Source organism: Saimiri boliviensis, chromosome 21 (genome assembly GCF_048565385.1).
Source record: "Saimiri boliviensis isolate mSaiBol1 chromosome 21, mSaiBol1.pri, whole genome shotgun sequence".
Lineage (NCBI taxonomy): Eukaryota > Metazoa > Chordata > Mammalia > Primates > Cebidae > Saimiri > Saimiri boliviensis.
Genome location: NC_133469.1, coordinates 33,615,107 through 33,639,973, shown reverse-complemented (window position 1 = coordinate 33,639,973; position 24,867 = coordinate 33,615,107). Strand labels below are relative to the sequence as shown.

The following is a 24,867-nucleotide window of genomic DNA, read 5'->3' as shown; positions in this document are numbered from 1 at the left end:
GCTCACTGTAGCCTCTAACTCCTGGCCTCAAGCAATCCTCCTGCCTTGGCCTCCCAAAATGCAGAGATTACAGGCATGAGCCACTGTATCTGGCCTTTTTCTTTTTTTCTTTTTTTGAGACGGAATTTCGCTCTTGTTACCCAGGCTGGAGTGCAATGGCGCGATCTCGGCTCACCGCAACCTCCGCCTCCTGGGTTCAGGCAGTTCTCCTGCCTCAGCCTCCCGAGTAGCTGGGATTACAGGCACGTGCCACCATGCCCAGCTAACTTTTTGTATTTTTAGTAGAGACAGGGTTTCACCATGTTGACCGGGATGGTCTCGATCTCTCGACCTCGTGATCCACCCGCCTCGGCCTCCCAAAGTGCTGGGATTACAGGCTTGAGCCACCGTGCCCGGCCTGGCCTTTTTCTTTTAAAAAAAAAAAAAAAAGGCCGGGCGCGGTGGCTCAAGCCTGTAATCCCAGCACTTTGGGAGGCCGAGGCGGGTGGATCACGAGGTCGAGAGATCGAGACCATCCCGGTCAACATGGTGAAACCCCGTCTCTACTAAAAATACAAAAAATTAGCTGGGCATGGTGGCACGTGCCTGTAATCCCAGCTACTGGGGAGGCTGAGGCAGGAGAACTGCCTGAACCCAGGAGGCGGAGGTTGCGGTGAGCCGAGATCGCGCCATTGCACTCCAGCCTGGGTAACAAGAGCGAAACTCTGTCTCAAAAAAAAAAAAAAAAAAAATTTTTTTTTTCTTTTAAGAAACAGGTGTCCCTTTTTGGCCCAGGTTGGAATACAGTAGTGTGATCATAGCTCACTGTAACCTCAAACTCCTGGGCTCAGTGGCCCTCCCAAAGTACTGGGATTACAGGAATATGCCACCATGCCGAGTTGTGCCTGGATCTTTTAACTTAGCATATTGTTGACATTCAACCATGTTGGGTATGCACCAGTAATTCATCTCTTTTTATAACTAAGCAGTGCTACATTTTTGTTTATCCATTCACCAGTTGATGGACATCTGGGTTTTGGTGTATAATACAGAAATCTGCTATAAACATTCATGTACAAGTCTTTCTATGGGCATATATTTTCATTTCTCCTGAGTAAACACCAGTGAAACTGTTGGGTCATATGGTAGCTATAGTTTATTAAAAACTGCCAAATAGTTTTCCAGGTGTTTGTATTGTTTTAAACTCCTATCAGCAGTATATAGAATTCCAACTGCTTCATATCCTCAACCAACACTTGGTATTGTCACTATTTGTAGTCATTCTAATGAATGAATAATGGCATCTCATTGTGGTTGCATCTCCTTGATGACTATCTTTTCATGTGCTTACTGGCCATTCATATTATTTTCTGAGTTCACTCTTTTTTTTTTTTTTTTAGATACAGTTTGGCTCTTGTTTCCCAGGCTGGAGTGCAATGGTGCAATCTCAGCTTACCTTTACCTCCTGGGTTCAAGCGATTCTCCTGCCTCAGCCTCCTAAGCAGCTGGGATTATAGGCATATGCCACCACGCCAGACTAACTTTTTGTATTTTTAGTAGAAAGGGGATTTCTCGCCGGGCGCGGTGGCTCAAGCCTGTAATCCCAGCACTTTGGGAGGCCGAGGCGGGTGGATCACGAGGTCGAGAGATCGAGACCATCCTGGTCAACATGGTGAAACCCCGTCTCTACTAAAAATACAGAAAACTAGCTGGGCGTGGTGGCGCATGCCTGTAATCCCAGCTACTTAGGAGGCTGAGGCAGGAGAATTGCCTGAGCCCAGGAGGCGGAGGTTGCGGTGAGCCGAGATCGCGCCATTGCACTCCAGCCTGGGTAACAAGAGCGAAACTCCGTCTCAAAAAAAAAAAAAAAGAAAGGGGATTTCTCTGTGTTGGTCAGGCTGGTCTCAAACTCCCAACCTCAGGTTATCCTCCCATCTTGGCCTCCCAAAGTGCTGGAATTACAGGTATGAGCCACTGCCGGTCCATCTTTTAGTTGTGCTGTCATTATTACTGAACTATAAGAGTTTCTTTTGAGACATGCAGGCTGAAATGCAGTGATGCCATCTCGGCTCACTGCAACCTCCACCTCCCAGGTTCAAACAATTCTTTGTTTTTGTTTTTGCTTTTTTTGAGACGGAGTCTTGCTCTGTCACCAGGCCGGGGTGCAGTGGCACAATAATCTCGGCTCACTGCAACCTCCGCCTCCCAGGTTCAAGCGATTCTTCCGCCTCAGCCTCCCGAGTAGCTGGGACCACAGGCACGTGCCACCACGCCCAGCTAATTTTTTTGTATTTTTAGTAGAGACGGGGTTTCACTGTGTTGACCAGGATGGTCTCGATCTCTTGACCTCGTGATCCATTGGCCTCAGCCTCCCAAGTAGCTGGGATTTCAGGTGCACACCACCACATCTGGCTAATTTTTTTTTATTTATTTTTAGTAGAGACAGAGTTTCACCATCTGGCCAGGCTGGTCTTAAACTCCTGACCTCAAGTGATCCGCACCTGTCTTGGCCTCCCAAAGTGGTGAAATTACAGGCATGAGCCACCATACCAGACCAAGAGTTCTTTATATTTTCTGAAAACAAGTCCTTGTCAGATATACATATTGCTAGTATTTTCCTTCAGTCTGTAGCTTGCTTCTTGATTTTAACTGTGTCTTTCAGAGTAAGTTTTAAATTATGATAATAAGTAATTTATCAACTGTTTATTTTGCTGTTCATTATTTTAGTGTCCCCATCAAAAAAATCTTTGTCTTGGCCGGGCATGGTGGCTCACACCTGTAATCCCAGCACTTTGGGAGGCCGAGGTGGATGGATGATGAGGTCAAGAGATTGAGACCATCCTGGTCAACATGGTGAAACCCCGTTTCTACTAAAAATACAAAAAATTATCCGGGCATGATGGTACATGCCTGTGATCCCAGATACTAGGAGGCTGAGGCAGCAGAATTGCTTGAAACCAGAAAACGGAAGTTGCAGTGAGCCGGGATCACGCCACTGTACTCTAGCCTAGTGAAAGAGACTCTGTCTCAAAAAAAAAAAAAAAAAAAAGTCTTTGTCTAACCTAAGGTAGCAAAGATTCTCAATCTGGTTGGCATTTAATTTAATTTTAAACAATGGAACAATAGTTCATCAAATATCGTGAGAATTTTTGTAGCTTTTTCTTTCCTTTTTTTTTTTTTAATAGAGACAGTGTCTTGCTCTACTGTCCAGGCTAGAGTGCAGTGGCACAATCATAGCTCGCGATAGTCTCAAATTCCTGGGCTCAAGCGATCCTCCTGTCCACCTCACAATTTCTTTTTCTGATTAAAAATAAAAACAGAAACAAAAAAATACTCACTATAAAAATTCAAATATTAAAAAAATAATAATTGGAGTGACTATTTATCATCCAAGTTCATCCACAAGTCATCCAAGGAGACTTCTGAGAATGGAAAAAAGGGCACTATTAGCATTAACATGAAAAAACAGGCACACATCAGAATTTTAAAGTTCACAGAGTAAAAGATTTTTTTCCAATAGCCCAAAGGAGAACTGAAACTAACCATGCTAGCGTTCTCTGTTATATTATTCACTTTCATGCTTAGAGGAAACTAAAGGCCACAGAAGTACGAACAACCTTTTAGGAAAAATCTATATCCAATTTAGAACCTTTAGGCCTTAAAAAAAAATTTTTTTTTTGGAGACAGGGTTTCACTGGTTGCCCAGATGGAATGCAACGGCATGACCTTGGCTCACTGCAACCTCTACCTCCCAGTTTCAAGTAATTCTCCTGCCTCAGCCTCCCGAGTAGCTGGGACTACAGGTACAGGCCACCATGCCCAGTCCCAGTCAACTTTTTATTTTTTGTAGAGACAGAGTTTCACCATGTTACCCAGGTGTCTTGAACCCATGTGCTCAAGTGATCCACCTGCCTCGGCCTCCCAAAGTGCTGGGATTACATGCATGCCACCATGCCCAGCAGGCCTTTTTTTTTTTTTTTTTTTTTTTTTTTTTTTTTTTTTAAATTAAAGAAAGCCAGGGCCGGGCGCGGTGGCTCAAGCCTGTAATCCCAGTACTTTGGGAGGCCGAGGCGGGTGGATCACGAGGTCAAGAGATCGAGACCATCCTGGTCAACATGGTGAAACCCCGTCTCTACTAAAAAAAATACTAAAAATTAGCTGGGCATGGTGGTGCGTGCCTGTAATCCCAGCTACTCAGGAGGCTGAGGCAGAAGAATTGCCTGAACCCAGGAGGCGGAGGTTGCGGTGAGCCGAGATCGCGCCATTGCACTCCAGCCTGGGTAACAAGAGCGAAACTCCGTCTCAAAAATAAAAATAAAAATAAAAAAAATAAAAGATAGCCAATGTTGTAATTCAAAAATGCTGGCTAAACATTTGTCCTTCTCTGACCTTTTCCTTGATAACAACATGAAAACAAACAGGATACTCCAGACAGACAATGCAGGAAAATACTAAAGTCAAAACAGAATGATGAAATAAAGTTGTAAATGGAAATGTGGCTCTCCTGGGCAACTGAATCTTTTCCTGAAGAGATCCAAGACATAGAAAAGAAAGGCTACCAGGATCCAGACTCAGCCATACTAGCCTAAGGGAACACAACAGTAGAGCAATGGACTTAAAAGGAGGAAGCTTAATTAAAGTCTATATAGAATAAGAATCTCTCCTGCTGAGCAGTCTAGAAAAAAAAAAAAAAAAGAATCTCTAGACACCTTCCTGTTCCCTTCTTCCAGCACAGAGGATTTCAGCAATTTTTTTTTTGTGGAGTTACTGACTAGCCACAGGGAAAAAAATACTACTGTTATGGACACCCAGAGTTGTTCTTCCAAGAAAGCTGGCTCACTATACATCAAGCTATATTAAAATTCATTTGCCAAAAATTCTGCTTCCAGCTGGGCGCTGGAGCTCACACCTATAATCCCAGCACTTTGGGAGGCTGAGGTGGGAGATCAACTGAGGTCAGGAGTTCAAGACCAGCCTGGCTAACATGGTAAAACCCGGTCTCTACTAACAATGCAAAAATCAGCTGACTGTGGTAGTGGGCACCTGTAACCCCAGCTACTCGGGAGGCTGAGGCACGAGAATCACTTGAACCAGGAGGCGGAGGTTGCAGTGAGCCAAGATCATGCCACTGCACTCCAGCTAGCCTGGGTGATAGACTGAGACTCTATCTCAAAATATAAAAAAAAAAAATTCTGCTTCCATCAACTTTCTAGTTCCTTATTCTTTTTTTAAATTCTCTTTTTTTCTTTTGAGACAGTCTTTCACTGTCTCCCAGACTGGAGTGTAATGACACAATCTCGGCTCACTGCAACTGCCTCCTCCTGGGTTCAAGCAATTTTCCTACCTCAGTCTCCCAAGTAGCTGGGATTACAGGTGCCTGCTACTGCACCCAGCTAATTTTTGTATTTTTTGCTAGAGACGGGGTTTCGCCATGTTGGCCAGGCTGGTCTCGAGCTCCTGACCTCAAGTGATCCACTCACCTCAGCCTCCCAATGTGCTGGGACTACAGGTGTGAACCACTACACCTGGCCAATTCCCTCTTTTTAAGAGACAGGGTCTCGCTTTGTCACTCAGGCTGGAATGCAGTCGCACAATCCTAGCTCACTGTAACCTCTCCACCTCCTGGGCTCAACTGATCCCCCTGCCTCAGCCTCCTTGAATAGCTGGGACTACACATGTGTACCATGTCGCCTACCTATTTTTTTAATTTTTATTTTTGTAGAGACAGGGTCTTGTAATGTTGCCCAGGTTGGTCTCAAACTCCTGGCCTCAAGTGATCCTCCTGCCTCAACCTCCCAAAGTGCTGAGATTACAGGTATAAGCCATTGCACCTGACCCCTCATTCTTAAATAGGACAAAATACTAAGGATCACCAGACATTTGAGAAAAGCTTCCAGTATGAAAAAGACCAAAACAAAACATAAAAGAAAAAACATATATCAGAGAAAATAGAAATGATACAGGGAGGCAGAAGAAAATATTTTTTTAAAAAATCTACCACTTAGCTGGGTGCGGTGGCTCAAGCCTGTAATCCCAGCACTTTGGGAGGCTGAGGCGGGTGGATCACGAGGTCGAGAGATCGAGACCATCCTGGTCAACATGGTGAAACCCTGTCTCTACTAAAAATACAAAAAACTAGCTGGGCGTGGTGGCGTGTGCCTGTAATCCCAGCTACTTAGGAGGCTGAGGCAGGAGAATTGCTTGAACCCAGGAGGCGGAGGTTGCGGTGAGCCGAGATCGCGCCATTGCACTCCAACCTGGGTAACAAGAGCGAAACTCCGTCTCCAAAAAAAAAAAAAATCTACCACTGAGGCCGGGCATGTGGTTCACACCTGTTAATAATCCCAGCACTTTGGGAGGCCAAGGTGAGCAGATCGCTTGAGGTCAGGAGTTTTGAGACCAGACTGGTTAACATGGTGAAACCCCATCTCTACTAAAAATAAAATTAAAAAAAAAAAAAAAAAAAAAATAGCTAGGCGGGGTGATGCGTACCTGTTTTCCCAGCTACTTGGGAGGCTAAGGCAGGAGAACTGCTTAAACCCAGGAGGCAGAGGTTACAGTGAGCCAAGACTGTGCTACTGTACTCCAGCCTGGGTGGCAGAGTGAGATTCCATCTCAAAAAAAAAAAAAAAAAAAAAAAACCACCACCACTGATAGCCTCAGAACTTTTTTTTTTTTCTTTTTTTAATTTTGTTAGAAAGATTTTTTTTTTTTTTTTTTTTTTTTTGAGCAAGCTCTCACTCCATCATCCAGGTTAGAGTGGCACAATCATAGCTCACTATGACCTCTACCTTCTAGGCTCAAGCAATTCTCCTGCCCCAAGCCTCCTGAGTAGCTAGGACCACAGGCACATGACACCATGACCATCTAACTCAGAGGGGTTTCTTTATCCATTCAACAAATATTTATTGAGTATTCAACTGTGAACAAAACGGAAAACTTTCCCTTCACACAAACTTTACATTCCTATAACAGGAGACAATAATTAATAAACTTACAAATGAATATGGGCCAAGTGGACATAAGGGCCATGAAAAAAAATAAATAACACTGGGTAAAGAAACTGACCAGCAGGGCCTGGTGGCTCACACTTGTAATCCCAACACTTTGGGAGGCCAAGGCAGGAATGCCAGCTGAGGTCAAGAGTTCAAGACCAACCTGACCAACATAGAGAAACCTCGTCTCTACTAAAAATACAAAAATTGGCCAAGCTTGGTGGTATATGCCTGTAATCCCAACTACTCAGGAGGCTGAGGCCGAAGGATCACTTGAACCTGGGAGGCGGAGGTTGAGGTGAGCCAAGATCACACCATTGCACTCCAGCCTGGGTAACAAGAGTGAGACTCCACCTCAGAAAAAAAAAAAAAGGAGAAAGTGACCAAGGTAACTGGAAATTATTTTATTTTATTTTTTTGAGATGGAGTCTCACTCTGTCACTTGGCCTCCTAAAGCTCTTGGATTACAGGCGTGAACCATAGCAACTGGCCAAGATAAGAACTTCTTAAATAAAACTTCAAAAGCACAAACCATAAGAAAAAATAAAGAGTAGGCCAGGTGCTTACACCTGTAATCCCGGCACTTTGGGAGGCCAAGGCAGGCAGATCACTACAGGTCAGGAGTTCGAGACCAGCCTGGCCAACAGGGCGAAACCCCGTGTCTACTGAAAATACAAAAAATTAGCCAGGCATGGTGGTGCACACCTGTGGTCGCAGCTACAAATAAAGAGTAAACTAGATTCTACGAAAATTAAAGATTTTTATTCAACAAATAACGCCTTGGACAAAATTAATTGGAGGAGACACTTGTAATGTCCAAAGCTGACAAGGAATTAATACTGGAAGCACTGTTATCCAATAGAAGTTTCTGTAATAATGAAAATATTCTGCATCTGTACTGTCCAATACAGTAGCTACTAGTCACGTGTAGCTAATAAGCATACAAAATGTGGCTTATGTAACTGAGGAACTAAATTTTAAATTTTATTCCACTGTAATTTAGTTTTTGTCACATGTAGCTAGTAGGTATCCTATTAGACACAGAACTTAAGAGAAATTCTTGAAAAATAATGAGAAAGATAACAATCACTGCCTGGGCAACATATCAAGATTCTACCTCTAAAACAGTAAAAATCAATTAGCCTTCCATGGTGGTACACGCCTATAGTCCCAGCTACTCAAGCTGAGGATAGAGGATCTCTGGAGCCCGGAGTTTTCAAGATCACCTTGAACAACATAGAGAGACTATCTCTACAAAAAGCAAAAAATTAGCCAGGCAAGATGGTACATGCCTGTAGTCCTAACTACTCAGGAGGCTGAGGAGTAAGGATCACCTGATCCCAGGAGATTGAGGCTGCTGTGAGCTGTGATCGTGACACTGTACTCCAGCCTGGGCAAGAAAGCAAGATGCTGTCTCTAATAAAAAAAAAAAAAAAAAAAAAAAAGAAAAGAAAAGAAAAGAAAATGTGCCAGGAACTGAGGAGTATAATTAACTAAACCTTTTGGTAGAGTTTCCTCCTTAGCATAGAAGCCAGCATGTCGGTCACATAACTCAGTGTTTTTCAGTTAAGGACGAAAAAGAGGGGGAAAAAAAAGTGGCTGGCCTCTAGATATATTTCAAAGGTAAAACCAACTGGATATAATAATGAAGTGGACGTGAGGGATGAAGAAAATAAAGATTTGACCTAAAAGATCTGAAGGATAAATTTGCCTTTACTGATATAGAAAAGACTAAGGGAAGAGCAAGTTGAGGATGGGAGATGAAGCATTTGTTTTTTAATTTTTAAATTTACTTTCATTTTTTAATAGAGATGAGGTATCACTATGTTGCCCAGGCTGGTCTCAAACTCCTGAGCTCAAGTGTTCCTCCCACCTTGGCTGAAACAAGAATTTAATCTTACACATGCTAAGTTTGAGACAGCTAATCAGACATCCAAGTAAAGATATGTTGGCAGCTGGTCTGTAGTTCATCAGAGAGCAAAATATTGCCACACATTTCACAATCATCAGAATATAGATCCAGACATTTAAAGCCAAAGAACTAGATTAAATAACCCTCATTTGGCATAGACAGAGCAGAGACAGAGAAGAAAAGAATCTCTAAGAATAGGCATTGGAGCAGTCCACATTTAGAGATCTTGATGATGGGACAAATCAAGCAAAGGAGACCAGTAAGAGGCACTGGTATCAGAGACCAAGCAAAGCAAATACTTCAAGGAGGGAAAAATCTAGTACAGGCGTCCCCAAACTTTTTACACAGGGGGCCAGTTCACTGTCCCTCAGACCGTTGGAGGGCCGCCACATACTGTGCTCCTCTCACTGACCACCAATGAAAGAGGTGCCCCTTCCTGAAGTACGGCCGGGGACCGGATAAATGGCCTCAGGGGGCTGCATGCAGCCCGAGGGCCGTAGTTTGGGGACGCCTGAGTATGTTACTCTCATTAGAAAGATGTGGACAATAAATTGGCCCTTAGGTTTGACAACGGGAAAGTCATATGTGTCCTTGTAAGAACAGATTAAGAGTCAGGAGGGCGCAATGGCTCACTCCTGTAATCTCAGTACTTTGGGAGGCCAAGGTGGGTGGATCATCTGAAGTCAGGAGTTTGAGACCAGCCTAGCCAACATGGTGAAACCCAGTCTCTACTAAAAATACAAAAATTAGCTGGGCATGGTGGCAGGCACCTGTAATCCCAGCTACTCAGGAGGCTGAGGCAGGAAAATCACTTGAACCCAGAAGGCAGAGTTTGCAGGGTGCTGAGATCCAGCCGTTACACTCCAGCTTGAGCAAGAGTGGCACTTCATCTCAAAAAATAAATAAATAAATAAAACAGAATAGAAAAGAGTCTAAGAGAAAATAATGCATCCATTAAACAAGAACAAGATGCTAATAAAGGAAAAATCAGAAGACAGAAACAAAGTCTTAGAAATTAAAAATAATACTACAGTAGAAATACACTCAATAGCAGGATTGCGCCGGGCGCGGTGGCTCAAGCCTGTAATCCCAGCACTTTGGGAGGCCGAGGCGGGTGGATCACGAGGTCTAGAGATCGAGACCATCCTGGTCAACATGGTGAAACCCCGTCTCTACTAAAAGTGCAAAAAATTAGCTGGGCATGGTGGCATGTGCCTGTAATCCCAGCTACTCAGGAGGCTGAGGCAGGAGAATTGCCTGAGCCCAGGAGGCGGAGGTTGCGGTGAGCCGAGATCGCGCCATTGCACTCCAGCCTGGGTAACAAGGGCGAAACTCCATCTCAAAAAAAAAAAAAAAAATAGCAGGATTAAAAGACAATGCCAAGAAAATCACATACAGAAAAAATTAAGAGACAAAGACAATTAAAAACATAAAAAAGGCTGGGCGCAGTGGCTCAAGCTTGTAATCCCAGCACTTTGGGAGGCTGAGACAGGTGGATCACAAGGTCAGGAAATAAGAGACCATCCTGGTCAACACGGTGAAACCCCATCTCTACTAAAAATACAAAAAATTAGCTGGGCATGGTGATGCGTTCCTGTAATCCCAGCTACTCAGGAGGCTGAGGCAGGAGAATTGCCTGAACTCAGGAGGCGGAGGTTGCGGTGAGCCGAGATCGCGCCATTGCACTCCAGCTTGGGTAACAAGAGCGAAACTCCGTCTCAAAAAAAAAAAAACATAAAACGGGCCAAGCACAATGGCTCACACCTGTGATCCCAACACTTTGGAAGGCCAAGGCAGAAGGATGACTTGAGCCCAGGAGTTCAAAGCCTAAGCAACAGAGCAAGACCCCTATAAAAAATTTTAAAAATTAGCCCAGCATGGTGTTGTCTGTCTGTAGTCCTAGCTACTCAGGAAGCTGACACGAAAAGATTGCCTGCGTCCATGTTACAGTGAGCTACATACGGTCAGGCTGCTACACTCCAGCCTGGTGACAAAGTAAGACACTGTCTTTATAAAAAAAAGAAAATTATAAAAATTATAAACCCAGAAGTCCAGCATTCTATTAGCAAACCTTCCATAAATAAGAAAATAGAAGAAATTACCAAAGAAAACAGGAAATTTTCCCATAAATGAAAGATATGAGTTGTTATGCTGAAAGAATCCACCACACCAGGAAAAGGAAAGAGAATTTTTAAAAAAAGCAGCCTGGGCAACATGGCAAAACCTTGTCTCTACTAAAAACAAAAAAAAATTAGAGGCCGGGCGCGGTGGCTCAAGCCTGTAATCCCAGCACTTTGGGAGGCCGAGGCGGGTGGATCACGAGGTCGAGAGATCGAGACCATCCTGGTCAACATGGTGAAACCCCGTCTCTACTAAAAATACTAAAAATTAGCTGGGCATGGTGGTGCGTGCCTGTAATCCCAGCTACTCAGGAGGCTGAGGCAGGAGAATTGCCTGAACCCAGGAGGCGGAGGTTGCGGTGAGCCGAGATCACGCCATTGCACTCCAGCCTGGGTAACAAGAACAAAACTCCGTCTCAAAAAAAAAAAAAAAATTAGACAGGTATGGTGGCATGCACCTGTAGTCCCAGCTACTTGGGAGGCTGAGGTGGATCACCTGAGCCCAGCATTCGAGGCTGCAGTGAGCCAAGATCCCACCACCACATTCCAGTCTGGGTGATGGGAATGAGACCCTGTTTCAAAAAAAGAAAGAAAAAAAAAGGGGGGGGTGGTCCACAAAAGATCCAGCAAAATGAATTAAAGAAAAGAGAAAAAGCCCAAACCAAGAAATAGCTTGCTGAAGTAAGCAGCTTTTAAGATCTTCCAGTATGGGAAAAAAAAAGTTGTTTATCAAAAGCCAAAAAATGTTCTAACTACTTGACTCAACAGCAATAGTAGATGTTAGAAGATAGTGTTTTTCAAATTTCTGAGGGAAAATGACTTCTAATTTATAATTCTATAAACAGCCAAATTAATGACTCCAGCACAAGGGTAAAATAAAAATAACCTTCAAACGTGAAAAGACAGTACTCTAGGAGTCTGAGGCAGGTAGATCACTTGAGCTCAGGAGTTTGGGCAAAATGATGGAACCCCGTCTCTACCAAAAAAATCCAAAAAAAAAAAAAAAAAAAATTAGACAGTGGTGCACATCTGTAGTCTCTGCTACCTAGGAGGCTGAGGTAGGAGGATCGCTTGAACCCAGGAGACAGAGGCTGCAGTGAGCCAAGACTGTGCTACTGCACTCCAGCCTAGGTGAGAGAGTGACACTCTGTCCTCCTTCCCCCGCAAAAAAAGCCATGAAAAGACAGAAAAATTTACCTTTATCATTCATCTTCTCTGGGGAAGTTATTAAAGAGTGTATGCCAGCAAAATATCCCAAAAAAGTACACACTGCCTCTAGGAAATGGAAGATCCCACACAAGAAAAGAGCAGAGAATCTCAGGATGACAGCCATGTAAAATGTCTACAGCTGCACTGTCCAATACAAACTCTATCCACTAGCTTCTTAACTGTACTAAGCACATTTCAAGAGCTCTATACTCATACATGCCTAGGAGCTACAATGTTGGACAGCACAGATTCAGAACACTGCCACGGCTGCAGCGGAGATCCCTTCAAGTTTCACCTCTAATGAGAAGTCAGGTGAAACTATGCCCTTCACTGTGGTATAATCTTCAAGCCTAGTAGTCCCCGAATAAAGGAATACCAGAGAAGGGGATGATATCCCAGGATAGTTGTACTTGACCACTCACCTGCAATGACTTGACGACCTCTACCTTTCCCATCCTTGGCACCTTCAATGATACCTGGGAGATCCAGGAGCTGCAAGATTAAGGATGAAGGAAGAGGATGAAAGAAAAAACTAGTTAGAAATTTGAAAATATGGAACAGAATAATTTATTTTTCAAGTACCTATAATTTATCAGACCCAAATCCAATTTCCCTTGTGAGTGTGTAAATACTACTTTTACTAAATATCTACTCAATGTTATCTAAAGGCTTTTTCTTTTTTTCTTTTGAGATTAAAATTTTATTGCTTTTCACGCAGGCTGGAGTGCAATATCATGATCTTGGCTCACTGCAACCTCTGCTTCTCTGGTTCAAGTGATTCTCCTGCCTCAGCCTCCCAAGTAGCTGGGATTACAGGCACCACCAAGCACCTAACTTTTTTTTTTTTTTTTTCTGAGACAGAGTCTCGCTCTATTGCCCAGGCTGCAGTGCAGTGGTGCCATCTACCAAGTAGCTGAGAGACTACAAGCACGTGCCATGACGTCCAGCTAATTTTTTTTTTTTTTTTTTTTTTTGTATTTTTAGTAGGTATGGGGTTTCACTGTGTTAGCCAGGATGGTCTCAATCTCCTGACCTTGTGATCTGCCTGCCTTGGCCTCTCAAAGTGCTGGGATTACAGGCGTGAGCCACTGTGCCTGGTCTTTTTCTGTATTTTTAGTAGAGACGGGGTTTCACCATGTTGGTCAGGCTGGTCTCAAAACTCCTAACCTCGGGTGATCTGCCTGCTTCAGCCTCCCAAATTGCTGGGATTACAGGTGTGAGCCACCACTCCTGGCCTATAGGCTTTTTATGTACTTTACCTAGTTGAAAATGCCTAACAACCCTGTGAGATAAGGATATTACCTGAAGTTCACAGAGGGTAAGTAACCTGCCCAAAGTCACAGTCCTAATACATTATAACTCATGTTTCTTTAGTGAAAATCCATTATTCAACCTTAAAATTTTTCAGTATTCCACCACCTCTCAGAAGGTTGAGCCTCCACATAAATTCCTTACAGCAAGTATCAGCTAAATCTTGATATTTACATATGATATATACTGAGACTTCTGCAAATTCCCAACTCACAAAAATTTCTGTAGCTATTCTTAACCAGGCAAGCACAACAGAAAAATCACCTGGAAAAACTTTAAAAATGTAGACAGCTGGCCCGGGTGCGGTGGCTCACGCTAGTAATACCAGCACTTTGGGAGGCTGAGGTGGATGGATCACTTGAGGTCGGGGGTTCAAGACCAGCCTGACCAACATGGAGAAACCCCGTCTCTACTAAAAACACAAAATTAGCCAGGCATGGTGGCGCATGCCTGTAATCCCAGTTACTTGGGAGGCTGAGGCAGAATAGCTTGAACCCAGGAGGTGGAAGTTGCAGTGAGCTGAGATCATGCCACTGCACTCCAGCCTAGGCAACCAAGAACGAAACTCCATCTCAAAAAAAAATATATATATATATAGACAGCTGAAACCCATCCCTAAAGATGATTTGAGGGGTTCAGATATGGATCTCTACTTCAAAAGGCTTCAAAAGTGACTCTGATATGTGTCCCCAGTAAAAAATGACTGTTTAGGCTGGAAGCCGTAACTCACACCTATAATCCCACAGTACTTTCCCAGAGGCCGAAACAGGCAGATCATTTTAGCTCAGGAGTCTGAGACCATCCTGGCCACCATGGTGAAACCCAGTCTCTAGCAAAAAAAATACAAAAATTAGCCAGATGTGGTGGCACATGCCTTTAATCCCAGCTACTCGGGAGGCTGAGGCATGAGAATCACTTGAACCCAAGAGGCAGAGGTTGCAGTGAGCCAAGATTGTGCCACTTCACTCCAGCCTGGAATATACTGTTTTACAGAAATATACTTTGCATTAAATAACTCACAATGAAAACTGATTTAGGAGCTGCTAGACAGATCAACTTCTCCATTCAACCATCTACTCAAGGCCGGATGTGGTGGCTCACGCCCATAATCCCAGCACTTTGCGAGGCTGGGGCAGGTGGATCACGAGGTCAGGAGTTCGAGACCAGCCTGGCCAAGATGGTGAAACCCCATCTTCACCAAAAACACAAAAAATATTAGCCAAGTGTGGTGGCACGCGCCTGGAGTCCCAGCTACTCAGGAGGCTGAGGCAGAAGAATCGCCTGGACCCAGGAGGCGGAGGTTGCAGTGAGCCGAGACTGCACCACTGCACTTGAGCCAGGGCGACAGAGTGAGACTCTGTTCTCAAAAAAAAAAAAAAAAAAAAAAGAAAGAAAAAGGAGCCAGGCAGGTGGCTCACATCTGTAATCCAAGCACTTTGGGAGGCTGAGGCAGGCAGATCACAAAGTCAGGAGATCGAGACCATCCTGGCTATCAACACCATCCTAGCTAACACAGTGAAATCCCCATCTTTACTAAAAATACAAAAAATTAGCCAGGCATGGTGGTACATGCTCGTAATCCCAGCTACTCGGGAGCCTGAGGCAGGAGAATCACCTGAACCCAAGAGGCAGAGGTTGCCCTAAGCCAAGATCATGCCATTCCACTCCAGCCTGTGCCACAGAGTGAGACTCCATCTTTTACACACTTACACACTCACACATGCACAACAGCATGAGCCTAATTAATGTTCACAAGAACTCAAAAGGAAAATCTATACGAATAATCTAAACTGTTATAACTGGAATATGATTATAACATCAAATAAAAGATCATCTGAAAGAGAATAAATTAACTGAGAGAAAAAGAGGAAGGGTTTTCTAAGTATGGCAGCTGAACACAAGCAGAACATTAAGGCCTCTATAAAAGTAAAGGCAACCTAAATTTAGCTTCTCTTCAGAGGGAAATATTTTAAGTCAGGTTCAAGAATTTAAATGTAGTAACTAATAATTACACATTCAATAAAATAGTCAACGCTTAATAATAAGCAACATTCAATAAAAATGGTCATTGCTTTATATATCTGAATTTCATGTTACAACCAAGGAAAACATAAGAAAAAAAATATTCATTTAAACAATGGGGCTGGGTGCAGTGGCTCACGCCTGTACAAGCACTTTGGGAGGCCGAGGCAGGCAGATTACTTGAGGTCAGGAGTTCAAAACCAGCCTGGCCAACATGGTGAAACTCTGACTCTACTAAAAATACAAAAAATCAGCTGGGCCGTTATGATATGCACATGTAATTCCAGCTGCTCAGGAGGCTGACGCAGGAGAAGCGAAAGAACTCAGGAGGCAGAGGTTGCAGTGGGCCAAGATGGCGCCACTGCACTCCAGCCTAGGAAACAGAGCAAGACTCTGTCTCAAAAAATACATATGTATCGCCGGGCGCAGTGGCTCAAGCCTGTAATCCCCGCACTTTGGGAGGCTGAGGCGGGTGGATCACGAGGTCAAGAGATCGAGACCATCCTGGTCAACATGGTGAAACCCTGTCTCTACTAAAAATACAAAAAAATTAGCTGGGCATGGTGGCACGTGCCTGTAATCCCAGCTACTCAGGAGGCTGAGGCAGAATAATTGCCTGAACCCAAGAGGTGGAGGTTGCGGTGAGCCAAGATTGTGCCATTGCACTCCGGCCTGGGTAACAAGAGTGAAACTCCATCTCAAAAAAAAAAAAAATTATATATATATAATTGATCACGAGGTCAGGAGTTCAAGACCAACCTGACCAATATGGTGAAACCACCTTGTCTCTACAAAAATATACAAAAATTAGCCAGGCATGGGGGTATGTGCCTGGGATTCCAGCTACTTGGGAGGCTGAAGTAGGAGAATCACTGGAACCTGGGAGATGGAGCTGCAGTGAGCCGAGACGGCGCCACTGCACTCCAGCCTGGGCAACAGAGGGAGAGTCTGACTGAAAAGAAAAAAAAACACACAAAGATTAAGAACACCTACTAGTATGCTTACATAACTTGGTTTCTGGAGAAACTCAAAAGACGAAAAACAGAGGCAGAGGACAAAGGGAGAAAACAGAGCACTGTGCAAAAAGAAGATGAGGGACTCTAAGGTCAGGTGAGACTGAAATGAATGAAGGTTTTCTGGGAAAGAGAAGGAGAGGACTTAAGCAACTCTCTATTGTGACATACTCAAAAGCCTTGCGAGAGGTGTCAATAGCATCCTACAAAAAAAAAAACGTTATTCTCTTGAGCTATCAAAGCTGTAACTTGCAACAAAACTCTGAAGCCAGCTAGAATCAAGCCAAGGTGTAGATATATCCACACTTCTTCATTCTTGCTATATACATTTAAACATGGGATCCCAGAAAGGGACATGTATCTCTGCATGGGCACCTGACCAGCTGGAAAAAAGGCCACTGAAAATACAACCAGGGCCGGGTGCAGTGGCTCATACTTGTAATCCCAGCACTTTGAGAGGCTGAGGAGGGAGGATTACCTAAGGTCAGCAATTCGAGACCAGCCAGGTAAACATGGTGAAACCCTGTCTCTACTAAAAATATAAAAATTATCTGCGTGCAGTGGTGGGTACCTGTAATCCCAGCTACTCAGGAGGCTGAGGCAGGACAATCGCTTGAACCTGGAGGTGGAGGCTGCAGTCAGCTGAAATCACACCACTGCACTCCAGCCTCAGTCAGAGAGTGAGACCCTGTCTCAAAAAAACAACAAAAAAAGAAAGTACAACCAGGACAGAGGTCTCTTTCTAGTTCAAACTCTGCAGCATGAATGCCCCTCACAACTCATTGTGTAGCTCAGCAAGAAGAAAAACAAATGCCTACACCAATGGTTCCCAAACTATGGGCACTCTGGGGCATCATAAGTGAACTTACAGGTGTCATTGACTATTCTAAATTTTCAATAGAAACACAGCAATTCTTAATTTCTATTAGGCGCCAAGGGAACTACTAGTTACAGTGCTCACAATTTCAACATTACATTCTGCTACACTGCTTTCCATTACATCAGATCCAAACCTTTGGGAAGTTGGATTTTTCAACAGTTGCTATGGTAGAAATTACTACACATTACTTTTAAAAATCAATGTGAAAAAGGAAACAAATGTCACAGCAACCAATCTGATTCCAAGGTTTGAGGAGTTATGTGGTACTCAACAGGTACATACATCCCATTAGTAAATAACTGGCTATAAGGACATAAATTTTTTTTTTTTTTTTTTTTTTTTTTGAGACGGAGTTTCGCTCTTGTTGCCCAGGCTGGAGTGCAATGGCGCGATCTCGGCTCACTGCAACCTCCGCCTCCTGGGTTCAGGCAATTCTCCTGCCTCAGCCTCCTGAGTAGCTGGGATTACAGGCACATGCCACCATGCCCAGCTAATTTTTTGTATTTTTAGTAGAGACGGGGTTTCACCATGTTGACCAGGAATGGTCTCAATCTCGTGACCTCATGATCCACCCGCCTCGGCCTCCCAAAGTGCTGGGATTACAGGCTTGAGCCACTGCGCCTGGCCCCATAAATACTTATTAAGTTGTTTGGATAAGTGTTTAACAAACGGAACCATTAGGTAGTTTCCTTTTTTTTTTTTTTTTTTAATTTTATTTTACTTTAGGTTCTAGGGTGCATGTGCTGGTCATGCAGGATTGTTGCAACCATTAGATAGTTTCTTAGGATAAGGGGCAACGTAAAAAACTACTGAGGCGGGCCGGGCGCGGTGGCTCAAGCCTGTAATCCCAGCACTTTGGGAGGCCGAGGCGGGTGGATCACAAGGTCAAGAGATCGAGACCATCCTGGTCAACATGGTGAAACCCCGTCTCTACTAAAAATACAAAAAAATTAGCTGGGCATGGCGGCGCGTGCCTGTAATCCCAGCTACTCAGGAGGCTGAGGCAGGAGAATTGCCTGAACCCAGGAGGCGGAGGTTGCGGTGAGCCGAGATCGCGCCATTGCACTCCAGCCTGGGTAACAAGAGCGAAACTCCGTCTCAGGAAAAAAAAAAAAAAAAACTACTGAGGCATGCATGAACTACAGTTCCCAAGAGTTAGGGAACACTGAATACAGATTCAAATGTCAGAGTTCAGAACCTTGCATTCTTAGCTGTGCAGCCAACAATATGTTCCACTTTGGTTTTTGTACATCTTCTTTCATACCCATGGGTACCCCTCATTTGGGGTACTGTCATCTAAGAACATCTCAGAAGATCAATTTCATTCAGCCTCCCAGACAATAATTAACTTCTAAAAGGGTCTGATCATGTTATTTACTTATTTTAAAGTTTCTGAGGTTCCTAGCCACATACAAGATAAAATTCAACTTCCTCAGCAGGTACACAGGCCCTTACATAATTCACTGTTCACTACTCTTGCCCCACACCTAATCTTGTACCACAGCAGTTTGTTCAACATTACCGCTGCCTGAAATGCCCTTTTTTCATCCTTCTCTATCTGGTGGAATCTAACTTCAAGACCCACCTCCAATGCCACTTTCTACATGAAGCCTTCTTTGTCTCACAAGAGTAAGCCCCCTCCTCTGCCCTCAGGTGAAAAAGTAGTGCCTTCTTTCTCTACATTTTTTTTTTTGAGATGGAGTTTTGCTTTCATTGCCCAGGCTAGAGTGCCACGGTGCTATCTCGGCTCACTGCAACCTCCGCCTCCTGGGTTCAAGCAATTCTCTTGTCTCAGCCTCCCAAGTAGCTGGGATTACAGGCATGCACTACCATACCAGGCTAATTTTGTATTTTTAGTAGAGACGGGGTTTCTCCATGTTAGTCAGGCTCGTCTCAAACTCCCAACCTGGCCGGGTGCGGTGGCTCAAGCTTGTAATCCCAGCACTTTGGGAGGCCGAGGCGGGTGGATCACGAGGTCGAGAGATCGAGACCATCCTGGTCAACATGGTGAAACCCCGTCTCTACTAAAAATACAAAAAATTAGCTGGGCATGGTGGCACGTGCCTGTAATCCCAGCTACTCAGGAGGCTGAGGCAGGAGAACTGCCTGAACCCAGGAGGCGGAGGTTGCGGTGAGCCGAGATCGCGCCATTGCACTCCAGCCTGGGTAACAAGAGCGAAACTCCGTCTCAAAAAAAAAAAAAAAAAAAAAAAAAAAAAACAAACTCCCAACCTAAGGTGATCTGCTCCCCTCGGCCTCCCAAAGTGCTGGGATTACAGGCGTGAGCCATCATGCCCAGCCCTTTCTCTGCATTTTCACATGCACTATCCCATTGGATTATTTTTGTAGTGCTCCATTTCCCCTACTAGGCAGGAAGTGCCTAGTAGATCAAAGATCAGGCCCAGCATACAGTGAGCTCCCAATAAAGTTCTTCCTATATGACAAATAGATTTCTTTCCTTCCTTAGTCTGCAGACTTAACTCACCTGGATCTTGGCACCTTTGTATCTGATGACACCAGGCACAGTGGTCAGAGTAGTGAATTCATAGGCTGCTACCTCAGAATACACCCCTGCCAGGTTACTAAGCAGTGTTGACTTCCCCACAGATGGAAAACCAACAAATCCAATTCGAGCATCACCTGTCTTGGCCACATCAAAACCTAAAACATCGATGATACCAAAAAGAGGAGAGTTATTCCCCAAGAGTATTAAGACTCATAATTTCTTTTCTTTTTTGAGACAGAGTTTCACTCTTGTTGCCCACCCTGGAGTGCAGTGGCGCAATCCTGGCTCACCACTACCTCCGCCTCCTAGATTCAAATGATTCTCCTGCCTCAGCCTCCCGAGTAGCTGCAATTACAGGCATGCACCACCACACTTGATTAATTTTGTATTTTTAGTAGAGGCGGGCTTTCTTCACGTTGGTCAGGCTGGTCTTGAACGCCCAACCTTAGGTGATTCACCCGCCTCGGCCTCCCAAAGTGCTGGGATTACAGGCGTGAGCCACCGCACCCAGCAAAACTCATATAATTTCTTTCACATTTTAACTATCTATCCCTTTAGGCACTATTTCTCAAACTTTTTATGGTTAACCTTTAAAGTAGAACTCAAGCACACAAAACTTGAGGGCATAGCAATTCACAAAATTCAATGAAGTGTTTGATATAAAACCTGCATTCAAAAAAGTCAGGCACAGTGGCACACATCTATAGCTCTCGCTATTCCAGAGGCTGAGGCAGGAGGATCTCTTGAGCTCAGGAATTCAGATCAAGCGTGGGCAACATGCCAAAATCTTGTCTCTATAAAAAAATTAAAAAATTAGCCAGGCAGGCCAGGCACGGTGGCTCACGCCTGTAATCCCAGCACTTTGGGAGGCCGAGGCGGGTGGATCACGAGGTCAAGAGATCGAGACCATCCTGGCCAACAAGGTGAAACCCCGTCTCTACTTTAGCTGGGCATGGTGGCGCACGCCTGTAGTCCCAGCTACTCGGGAGGCTGAGGCAGGAGAATTGCTTGAACCCAGGAGGCGGAGGTTGCGGTGAGCCGAGATCGTGCCATTGCACTCCAGCCTGGGTAACAAGCGAAACTCCGTCTCAAAAAAAAAAAATTAGGCCGGGCGCGGTGGCTCAAGCCTGTAATCCCAGCACTTTGGGAGGCCGAGGCGGGTGGATCACGAGGTCGAGAGATCGAGACCATCCTGGTCAACATGGTGAAACCCCGTCTCTACTAAAAATACAAAAAATTAGCTGGGCATGGTGGCGCGTGCCTGTAATCCCAGCTACTCAGGAGGCTGAGGCAGAAGAATTGCCTGAGCCCAGGAGGCGGAGGTTGCGGTGAGGCGAGATCGCGCCATTGCACTCCAGCCTGGGTAACGAGAGCGAAACTCCGTCTCGAGAAAAAAAAAAAAAAAAAAAAAAAAAAAAAAAAAAAAATTAGCCAGGCATGGTGGCATACACATGTAGGTCTCAGGTACCTGAGAGGCTGAGGTGGGAGGATCACTTGAGCCCAGGAGGTTGAGGCTGCAGTGAGCTGTGATCACACCACTGTACTCCAACCTGGGCAACAGAGCAAGACTCTGTCTCAAAAAAAAAAAAAAAGAAAGAAAGAAAACAAAAAAGAAAGTACAGCCCAAATATATATAAAAAATGATCCAAAAATAGGGTTGTTAGCTACTCTTGTAGCCCTGCTCTGCCTATGGAGCAGCTACCCTTTACAATTAATTAATTAATTAAAAAGACTTTAGTTTTTGTCTTACAAACTCTATAAATTGCATGACTGACTGGATATTCGTTTTTTTTACAATGGCTGCAAACAAGTTCAGAGTCAAATTTGTGGCCCTTGTCTAGCAAGTGCAAAGGTCTTGTGCCATTCCTTTTAGTCCTAATCTTACCTCTCTTGGCTTCAACTTATTTTTCCTATCTTCATTTTCCCTTTGCATCGATGTCCTTACTTATTTTTAACCTTGTTGATGGTACAGATTTACATATTTCTGTAAGCCAATGTAAATCTACTTAGGTTTTCTTAAGATGAGATCTCGCTTTATCACCCAGGCTGGAGTGCAGTGTCGCCATCACAACTCACTGCAGCCTCTATATCCTGGGTTCAAGCAATTCTCCCAACTCAGCCTCCCAAGTAGCTGAGACCACAGGCATGCACCACCATGCTACTCTAATTTTTTTTTTTTTTTTTTTTTTTTTTAGATGGAGTTTCACTCTTGTTACCCAGGCTGGAGTGCAATGGCACGATCTCAGCTCACCACAACCTCCGCCTCCTGGGTTCAGGCAATTCTCCTGCCTCAGCCTCCTGAGTAGCTGGGATTACAGGCACGCGCCACCATGCCCAGCTAATTTTTTTGTATTTTTAGTAGAGACAGGGTTTCACGTTGACCAGGATGGTCTCGATCTCTTGACCTCGTGATCCATCCACCTCGGCCTCCCAAAGTGCTGGGATAACAGGCATGAGCCACCGCCCACAGGCTTTTTTTTTTTTTTTTTTACATCTTTCATACCCAGGGGGACCCTTCATTCATAAGCCCATAGAGACAGGGTCTTGCTGGTTTCAAAATCCTGGCCTCAAGCAATCCTCCCACCTCAGCCTCCCAAAATGCTGAGGTTAAAACGTTGAACGACTGCACCCAGCACATGTAAATCTACTCTGTATCAGTGCAGAATATAAATAAAACTACAGTACACTTAGACAATATCCATTTGCCTCAGAAACCAGCAGAATAAAAATAAACAGTTCAGTTGGACGTGGTGGCTCTTGTCTGTAATCCCAGCACTTTGGGAGGCTGAGGCGGCAGATCACCTGAGGTCAGGAGTTCAAGACCAGACTGACCAACATGAAGAAACTCCATCTCTACTAAAAAATACAAAATTAGCCAGGCATGGTGGCACATGCCTGTAATCCCTGCTACTCGGGAGGCTGAGGCAGGAGAATTGCTTGAACCTGGAAGGTGGAGGTTGTGGTGAGCGGAGACTGTGCCATTACACTCCAGCCTGGGCAGTAAGAACAAAACTTCATCTCAAATAAATAAATAAACAAACAAACATAGTTTAAGAATTCATACTTAGAAAATATAAATCTACTTCAGTACATCTTTAGTTATTTTTCTCGTTTAAAAAAACTTTTTTTGGCCAGACGTGGTGGTTCACACCTGTAATCCCAGCACTCTGGGAGGCCAAGGCAAGTGGATCACCTGAGGTCAAGAGTTTGAGACCAGCCTGACCAACATGGAAAAACCCCATCTCTACTAAAAATACAAAAAAAGTAGCTGGGCATGGTAGTGCATGCCTGTAATCCCAGCTAATCAAGAGGCTGAGGCAGGAGAATCATTTGAACCCAGGAGGTGGAGGTTGCAGTGAGCTGAGATCACACCATTGCACTGCAACCTGGGCAACAACAGCAAAACTCTGTCACACACACAAAAAAAAATAAACTTTTTTTTTCTTTTGAGATGGGGGTCTTTCTTATATTGATCAGGCTGGTCTTGAATTCCTGGCTTCAAGTGAGCCATCTCAGTTTCCCAGAGTGCCAGGATTGCAGGAGTTGAGCCACTGCACTGGGCCATCTTTAGTTATTTTTAAACCACATGTATATACTATTTTGACAAATTATGCCTAAAAGTATATATATAGAAAAAAAACACAAACCTTCTCCCGGACCTCCACCACCGCCACCCTTTGGAGTAATGAGTTCTCGACGAAGCTTAGCAAGACGAGCCTTAAGCAGCCCTAGGTGGTGTGCTGTGGCCTTGTTCTTTTGAGTCCGAGCCATCTGTAAGAGAAAAATCACAGCCGTAAATCAGAAGCCGTTCCTAGCAGGGTAAAAATATCCGGAATGAATGCTTCCCCCAGCTCTGAGAGAATAATTTTTTTTCCGCAGGTCCTACTAGTGTCAGCATACCCATTTTACTAGCTTTAAAACAGTAAAAATCCAGGCCGGGCGCGGTGGCTCACGCCTGTAATCCCAGCACTTTGGGAGGCCGAGGCGGGTGGATCACGAGGTCGAGAGATCGAGACCATCCTGGTCAACATGGTGAAACCCCGTCTCTACTAAAAATACTAAAAATCAGCTGGGCATGGTGGCACGTGCCTGTAATCCCAGCTACTCAGGAGGCTGAGGCAGGAGAATCGCCTGAACCCAGGAGGCGGAGGTTGCGGTGAGCCGAGATCGCGCCATTGCACTCCGGCCTGGGTAACAAGAGCGAAACTCCGTCTCAAAAAAAAAAAAAAAAAAAACAACAAAAAAGTAAAAGTCAGTCCATTCCCTCCCCAGCCCTGTTCATTTCCCTCACTACAGAGCGAAGTGAGGCCCAAAGAGAAGAGACAAGACTCAGGTCATTCCGGTCAGACTGGACTAAACCCACCTGTGGGTTCCTCTTCCACTGTTTGTGGCCGTCGCGCCCCATCTGAGGACACACGGACACCGCTTTCCTAATGGCGAAGCGCTCTGAGGGCCGCGGGCAGCGGGATCGCACCCTGCCCAGGAGGAGTGAACCGCTCCCACCCGGACGTCGCTTTACTTCCATTCCCGATCGCCGGAACAACACTCTGCCATCGGGGGGTCGTTAGGGCAGAGGCGGGGAAAAGGGGGATGAGGAGGGAAGACCCTTACGCACCCTACCACGCCAGCGATGGAAGAAGGGACATGAGCCAGTGTTGCTCAGAGGAAAAAAAGGAGAGCGGGAAGAAAATTTCGGAACGGGAACCGAACACCGGGAGCGGGTACGGACCAAGGGCCCGGGGCGCAGGGCTGCGGAACGCGGGCCCGGGCAGAGCGGAGCTCGGGAGCGCGGCCGCGGGCCGAGGGGAAAGCAGGGCCCGGCGGAGGAGAGTCTGAGACCCCGAGTCGCGCCGGAGAGCAGTCGGAACACCGGCCTCGCTAAGAGAAGTCGCGGGATCCAGGCCGGGTCCCGACGCGGTT

The 24,867-nt window shown here is 44.9% G+C and overlaps 1 protein-coding gene across 1 annotated transcript in view; it reads right to left on the bottom strand.

The window, feature by feature from the left end:
• Positions 1-24,867, bottom strand: part of DRG1 (developmentally regulated GTP binding protein 1) — a 40,155-nt gene that overhangs the window by 15,060 nt on the left and 228 nt on the right. The window contains exons 2-4 of the mRNA XM_039462479.2: positions 23,595-23,718; positions 19,927-20,102; positions 12,638-12,707 (exon numbers count right to left, since the gene is read on the bottom strand). Of these exons, the coding sequence (XP_039318413.1) occupies positions 12,638-12,707; positions 19,927-20,102; positions 23,595-23,718 (370 nt within the window). The remainder of the gene's footprint in view (positions 1-12,637; positions 12,708-19,926; positions 20,103-23,594; positions 23,719-24,867) is intronic.